Source organism: Labeo rohita, chromosome 25 (assembly GCF_022985175.1).
Source record: "Labeo rohita strain BAU-BD-2019 chromosome 25, IGBB_LRoh.1.0, whole genome shotgun sequence".
NCBI classification, from domain to species: Eukaryota; Metazoa; Chordata; class Actinopteri; order Cypriniformes; family Cyprinidae; genus Labeo; species Labeo rohita.
The window spans coordinates 25209888-25217983 of NC_066893.1; the positions used below are offsets into that span (position 1 = coordinate 25209888).

The following is an 8096-nucleotide window of genomic DNA, read 5'->3' on the forward strand; positions in this document are numbered from 1 at the left end:
TTTTGCTTCAAAATATTTGTGCTGCTTTAACAATGTTATTATGATTTGCAACATAAAATGAATCAACTCTGTAATGTGCAGTATTATGAACATAATACAGTATGAAAACCAAATCTGTATCATAAATTGTATTCCTGAATGAAATAAATGGCATTAAAATGCTGATTTACTGTAAAGAATGGACATAGCATGTAATTAAAAATAATTTTATTGGCATGCTCAACAACGGTTTTGTCATAAATATCTGAAGTGCTTTGATAAATTGCACTTTATTATTTGGAAGCAAATCAGACAGACGGAGGTCCAGTCACAGTCGAACGGCTCACAAAAGATCATAGAAATAGTCCAGTCCTTGTCCCAATTCCCACATGGAAATTCCTGTTCCCAGTTCAGCTGCCAATGTGATACGAAGCTGGAGGAACTGGAGGAGAAAGATCAAGTCCCATAACTTAATAATACTTGCAATCCACTTTGATATTTTATATTGACCATTACTTACCTTTAAAGTGGGGTAGTAAACAACATGCTTCACTCCGTTATTCCTGAAACACAAGAAATATTTTATTAATTGTTCTGTAATACTAAATATCTAATTTAATTATTAACATATTAACAAACTTTGCATCAGATTACCATTTTGAGAAAGATTTCTGTTTTTGTGTGAAATGCATCAGATGATCTATGTGTGTTTAACCTTTTATAATTGAAGAAATGTTCTCCAGTGTTTTCATCCCACTGCAGTTTGGGTTTCACTTCCTTCAGCAGTTCAACATACCTGAATGAAAATGAAGATTAAATATGATCTCTTGTTCTGGAAGTCACTCTCACTGTCTGTACATTTAATAAGAGTTAAATTGGGATTGCAAGTGCATCCATAACTAAGATTAGTTAAATATTTGTAGACATATACATACACACACACACACATACATGCATACATACGTGTGTGTGTGTGTATATGAATATATATATATATATATATATATATATATATATATATACATACATACATACATACACACATACATATATATATATATTTTTTTTTTTTTTAAATCAAACGTACATTTTCGATTTATCAAAGTTAAACCGATGTCATGGTAAAACAACAAAAATATTACAAATATGAAATATATGTTTTATCATCTTTATATAAAATATAAAATATTTTAAAATAAATAATAAACCAATATATATATTTATCTGACAGCAATAATTTTGATAAATGGGTGTTTTAATGATTAAAGCGTGTACCTCCCGCCCAGTAGCGGCTCTGCTCCGCCGTGGCTGCTGAAGTCCAGTCCGTACATGTTGATTCCCAGCAGGATCTTGTGTCTCCACTGGTTCTGAGGCGCGAGCTGTAGCACACACTCTCTGACCCACGGCAGCGGAGAGCTCGGACCCGGCCTGAAACACAACACCACCACAGCCCAACTAAGACTTTATGTTAACATTCACACCTGGCACAAAAAAACATGATATCCAAACTGTGATGGTTTTTTAACAGCCAGTGATTAATTCTGGCTGATGGTGAATTATACATTTACAAAATATATTTGTGTTCACAAACATGCAGAAACAAGTTCACAAAAAAAAAAAAAAAAAAAAAAAAAAAAATCAAAGAAAAAAAAAAATACATATATATATATATATATATATATATTTTTTTTTTTTTTTTTTTTTGAATATAAATATATTGTCGCCTTAGAATTATAAGGTTCTATCTGCATTCTGAGCACTTTTGAGATATTGAGCTTCAAAGTTTTTGTTTTCTAAAAAAAAAGGCCCAAAATGTACACGGCTTACAAAGGAAACATCACATAACATAAATAAGTTGTCACCAAATAAGAATATGTGTATAAATCAGTTGACAAAAATGTCAGATAGAACCTTATAATTCTAAGGTGACGATATTTAAACACAGATCAATATAATATCTGTTGAAGGAAACTTTAAATAAGATATATATCATTATGACTTTTTGTCTCACAATTGTCTTTTTTATTTTTTGCCAAAATTCTAAGAAAAAGATAAGTGTAAGGAATAAAATCAGAATTGCAATTCTGAGGGAAAAAAGTCTGAATTGTGAACCATAAATAAGTAAATTAATTAAATAAATAAATAATTACTTTAACCATTAACTGGAATAAAATAAAATATAAAAGCAAAATTTCTTATCTTAATTTACTTTAACTTGATGCACTAAAATAACTAAAACTGAAATGAAAGGTAATAAAAACCATTAAGAAAAAACATTAAGAACAATACTAAAATGACAAAAAAATCCTAAAACATTAAGATACTAAATGACAAAAATGAACGAAGTTCATAAAAATCTAACAAAATAGAAAAAGGAAAATACAAAAAAAAAAAAATTATTCAAAATAATAATATAAAAACTATAGTAGTACCAGTACAGAGGTGTAATATCAGTCATCGAACCATAACAAAACTATTAAAAAAATATTTCAGTATCCCCCAAAATGTCTTTCTCCTTTTAAGTTTCCTTATCATTTTCAGCTTAGCTAAATAAAATATTTCTGCATGATTTTGACACAGAAATCACTGAAAAGTCACTTGACATAGTCACCACTAGTAAGCTACTACTAAATATATTGTAAAAACTTTAATTTGCTGTAAAGTTGCTTTGCAATGATATCTATTGTGAAAAGCACTATACAAATAAATTTGAATTAATCTGAATTGACTTAAACTACCAAAATCACTACTCAAAATCACTGTGTGTGTGTGTGTGTATCTGACCTGCCCGGTCCAGAGTAATCATAAGTCATCAGACTGAATGCGTCCACCACTGGAGCCAGTTTCTCAAAATCCTCCCGTCCAAACATGCCAGGCTGACCAGAGCTGAACACGACAGACAGATGCTCATGTAAACAGGATCCATGCTTAAGAAACACTAGCAAGGAAAATGAAAAATACTCATTTACCCTGGTGCGACTGATGGAGGGATGACCAGCACACAGGTTAACTTTCCAGCTTTCAGTGTCTCACACAAGTGTGTGACCAGGTGCACCAGCTCTCTGTAACACATATAACACAGACCCCATATCAGAATATACTGGGGGGTGAAAATTATTGAGAATCAGGGTAAATTTAACTTATTTTGTCTTCCGGGAAACATGTATGTATCTTATGTAGCTTCTGAAGGGCAGCACTAAATTAAAAATGTTGAAATGAAATAAATGCTGAAAAACCAAAGAATTTGTGGGACCTGAAGGATTTTTCTGAAGGACAGCAGGCAGTTTAATTGTTCAGGACAAACAAGGGACTCATGAACAACTATCACTAAACAAAAAAAGCAGCTGTGGATCATTCAGGTAACAACACAGTATTAATAATCAAGCGTATGTAAACTTTTGAATGGGGTCATTTTTTTAATTCAACTATTATTTTCTCTTTTGTAAACATATTTTATGTGAAATATCTTATTCAAGTCAGCACTAAATAAAAAATAACATGCATTTTGTATGATCTCTTTGATTTTGGTGATTCTGCAACTGTATACTGTACCTTCACTGTAACTGTATCTCTGATTTTGAAAAATGGTCTTAAACTGTATGATGAAATCTGATTTCCCAAAATGTTTACAAAAATGCAATTAATAAATAAATAAAAACAACATAAATTAAGTAATTTAGTAATTCTGTGCATTTTTCAATTTTAGTAATTTTTGTTGTCTTTCTATATAACTTAATTTTTAATTCAATTTTAGTAATTTTAATACTTTAGGTTAAACTTGTGTATTTCAGTTAGTTGCCAGGTCAACTTATACTTCTAATTTCCACCAAAGTTTTTAAAAGATTTATATTCGTATTTATTTCAGCTTTATTTCAATTATCAAAAACATTTTTTTTTAACAGTTGTAGTTTTAGCGAACAATAACAACACACACACGCTTACTCACTTTCTCTTGTTGCCCCCGAGTTGACTCCACAACTCAAGTGTGTAACCATCAAACCCTTCAGCCTGAGGAGCAAAATCTTAGTCAGTCAATGATTTTCACAAAGAGGAAATCAAATCAACCTAATCAGAGCAGATTAGCCAGCATACATGTATATTTTGGATACACAAAAGTGAAATTCCACTAATGAAATATAGTATGTGGCCTACAGTCAGACCTTTGGTTAACTTCCTGTTAGACTGACAAAAAGCCAGAGCACTCTGACTTCCAGGAAGAAAAATATGGATCTTTTAGTCAGGAAACGTCCTTTAAAATGTATGATGTGAACATAAGATGTAAATACAACACCTTTGCCACTTCCAGCGTCTCTCGACCCAACTCCTCCATCTCATCCTCACTGTCCAGAACGCTCATGTAGTCCTGATAGGACCATCCGTCAAACAACAGCCGAGGAACTAAAAGAGAAACGTGAACTGAGAACCTGCTGCTTTCGCCTAGTGACACTACGTCTTTCACAATGACATTAAATCTATACTCACGTATTTTGTTTTTTTTATTGGCCTTTCTCACGGCTTTGACCCAACCTGTGAAAAAACGTCATTAGCGTCTACAAAAAATCATTTGCCTTTTTTCTCCATAAAGCATCATTGTCTTACGAAGGAAAATAAGTGATCAAACCGGGATCATGGTCATGAAGACCGGTGATGTGGAAGCTCTCTGGTCCCCTCCGTCTCAGCTGAAGCCACACCGGAGACACGGACGTCAGCTTAGGACCAAACAACTTAGCAATGTCATATCCATGAGAGTTCCACTGAAAGATCAGATGGAAAGATGGATGAATAGATGGATACAATAGATAGATAGAACAACAGATTTAACAAAAGAATGATAGAACAATAGAAAGAAAGAGAAGGTGAGAAGGTGAAGACGGACAGACAATAGATAGACAGACAGATAGAAAGATAGATAGATGCATGGACAGACAGACAGACAGATAGATAGATAGATAGACAGAATGATGGATGGATGGACAGATGGACGATAGATGAATTGATGGAAGGATGGATAGACGGACAATGGATGGATGGGTGGATGGACTGACGATAGATGGATAGACAGCCAACAGATGGATGGATGGACAGACAGACAATGGATGGATGGATGGTTAGACAGACAGATAGATGGATAGACAGAAAATGGATGGACAGACGATGGATGGATGATAGATGAAAAATAGATGGATGGATGGATGGATGGATGGACGGACAAACGGATGAATGATGGATGGATGGGCAGACAGGCAGACTGATGGACGGACGGATGATGGATGGATGGATGATGGATGGACGGACGGATGGATGGATGGATGGATGGATGGATTGACCAATAGATGGACAGACAGACAATAGATGGATGGATAAACGGACAATAGATAGACAGATTGATAGATGGACGAATAAACAGACGGACGGGTGATCGATTGATGGTTTGGACAGGCGAAAGATGGATGGATGGACAAATAGATGAATGGACGGATGGACAGATGTATGTATGGATGGATGGACAGATAGATGGATAGACAGAAAATGGATAGATGGAAGGATGGACGAATAGACAGACGGACGGGTGATCGATTGATGGTTGGACAGGCAATAGATGGATGGACGGATGGACTGATGTATGGATGGATGGATGGATGGATGGATGAACGGAAAATGGATGGATGGATGGACAGATGGATAGACGGACAATAGATGGATGGATGGATGAATGAATGGATACACGGGCAGGCGATAGATGGATAGATTGATGGACGGGCAGACGGATGATGGATGGATTGACCAATAGATGGATAGACAGACAATAGATGGATGGATAGATGGACGGACGGATGGACAATAGATGGATGGATGGATGGATAAACGAACAGGCAATAAATGGATGGATAGATGGACGAATAGACAGACGGACGGGTAATTGATTGATGGTTGGACAGGCGAAAGATGGATGGATGGACAATAAATGGATAGACAGATGTATGGATGGATGGACGGACGGATAGATGGATAGACGGAAAATGGATGGATCGATGGATGGATAGATGGACGAATAGACAGATGGACGGGTGATCGTTTGATGGTTGGACAGGTGATAGATGGATGGATGAACAGTAGATGGGTGGACGGATAGACGGATGTATGTATGAATGGATGGACGGATAGACAGATGTATGTATGGATGGATGGACGATAGATGGATAGACAGAAAATGGATAGATAGAAGGATGGACGAATAGACAGACGGACGGGTGATCGATTGATGGTTGGACAGGCGATAGATGGATGGACGGATGGACTGATGGATGGACGGAAAATGGATGGATGGATGGACAGATGGATAGACGGACAATAGATGGATGGATGGATGGATGAATGGATACACGGACAGGCGACAGATGGATAGATGGATGGATGGATGAATGGACAGATAGACGATGGATGGATGGATGGATGGATGGATGGACGGGCGGACGGATGATGGATGGATTGACCAATAGATGGATAGACAGACAACAGATGGATGGATAGATGGACGGACGGACGGATGGACAATACATGGATGGACGGATAAATGAACAGGCAATAGATTGAAGGATAGATGGACAAATAGACAGATGGACGGGTGATCGATTGATGGTTGGACAAGCGAAAGATGGATGGATGGATGGACGGACGGATGGATGGACGGACGGATAGATGGATGGATGGATGGATGGATAGATGGACGAACAGACAGATGGACGGGTGATGGTTGGACAGGTGATAGATGGGTGGATGGACAATAGATGGGTGGACGGATGGACAGATGTACGGATGGATGGATGGACGGACAGATAGATGGATAGATGGAAAATGGATGGATGGACGGACAGATAGATGGATAGATGGAAAATGGATGGATGGACAGACAGATAGATGGATAGACGGAAAATGGATGGATGGATGGACAGATGGATAGACGGACACCAGATGGATGGACGGATAAATGGATGGATGGATGAATAGACAGACTGACTGGTGATCAATTGATGGACGGACGGACAGATAGATAGACAGAAAGATTGACAGATACTGTGTGACTCACAGGTGTGATGTATCCCAGCACAGCTCCTTTGAAGTGTCGTGTGGACACACACTGAGCACAGAACCTCTTCTCCTCTCTCACTATGTCCCGCCACTGAAGGTCCGTCACCACCAGACCCCGATCCAGCACCGGACGATCTGCCACTGTCGTCTTCAGACACACATAATTACACATTCAGATGAACTAGCATATCTGCATATGTGCATCCCGCAGAAAACACACAGATCACAGTTGTTACTAAAGCTGCGTAAACAGTAAAGTCTCACCTCCGCCTCCTGGATTTTACTGGCTTTTTTGGCATCGGTCTTTGACAATGTGCCTCTGACTACAGGAAGCAGCAAACAGACGTGCAGAAATGTCAAATCTGCTCTCATTTCAGCGCTTCTGCCGTCTGAGGAGCAACACACACGGATTATAATGATCATAAATCGTTTAAAATCAAAATTGCATTATGGTGCATCATTTAAAAAAAATATTAAGGGTTGCTTCTGAAGCCTCTGCATCTTATTCGTGTCTTAACGCGACTCAAATGCAGCATTAAATGCACATGTGCAGCAGTTTTAACACGAGAGTCCAAATTAAAAACTGTCGATTTTATCCCCAACAGTAAACCCAATCACTCACCCGATATGTGTCTAAAATGTTTAATCTGCGCTATAAATGTTCATGATCTTCAGCAGAGATGATGTGGACGTACAGGTTTGACAGACTGTGTGCATTTACTCTCACGTGACCCGTGAACCGTTGCGGATTTCAAAATAAGAGTCTCTAGTACATTATTTAAGACAAAGTTCAACAAGTAACGTCGTAGGTAAATGTTTTCGTTTCTATGAAAAGTACGCATGTATGTAAAATATAAATATATTTTATATCCACCGTTTTCTTCCCTTGAGGCCATTTGTAAACGTTATGGGTCTGGCTTCCGGTCTGATCATGTCAAGCTATTTTTGCCGCTTGATATTGCAAATTGGTGTGCATTACCATATTATTTTAATGTTATCTTAATTATGAACACACTGGCTTGCAGTGC

General features: G+C 37.3%; 1 protein-coding gene across 1 annotated transcript; it reads right to left on the reverse strand.

Moving 5' to 3' along the window:
- Nucleotides 1-190: 190 nt before the first annotated feature.
- Nucleotides 191-7818, reverse strand: chid1 (chitinase domain containing 1). Its single transcript, XM_051099801.1, has 13 exons — nt 7691-7818; nt 7333-7457; nt 7067-7216; nt 4601-4733; nt 4462-4506; nt 4271-4377; nt 3926-3987; nt 2949-3041; nt 2764-2865; nt 1255-1407; nt 695-775; nt 500-542; nt 191-421 (listed from the first exon to the last, which is right to left on the reverse strand). The coding sequence occupies exons 2-13, from the start codon at nt 7438-7440 to the stop codon at nt 323-325; spliced, it is 1176 nt and encodes a 391-aa protein (XP_050955758.1). The 5' UTR covers nt 7441-7457; nt 7691-7818; the 3' UTR covers nt 191-322.
- Nucleotides 7819-8096: the final 278 nt, after the last annotated feature.

Coding starts and splice junctions, on each gene's coding strand:
- chid1 (XM_051099801.1), bottom strand. CDS start 7,440: ATGAGAGCAGATTTGACATTTCTGCACGTCTGTTTGCTGCTTCCTGTA. Junction 3,988..4,270: donor AGACGCTGGAAGTGGCAAAG/GTGTTGTATTTA, acceptor TTTGCTCCTCAG/GCTGAAGGGTTTGATGGTTA. Junction 2,866..2,948: donor CCTCCATCAGTCGCACCAGG/GTAAATGAGTAT, acceptor TGTCGTGTTCAG/CTCTGGTCAGCCTGGCATGT.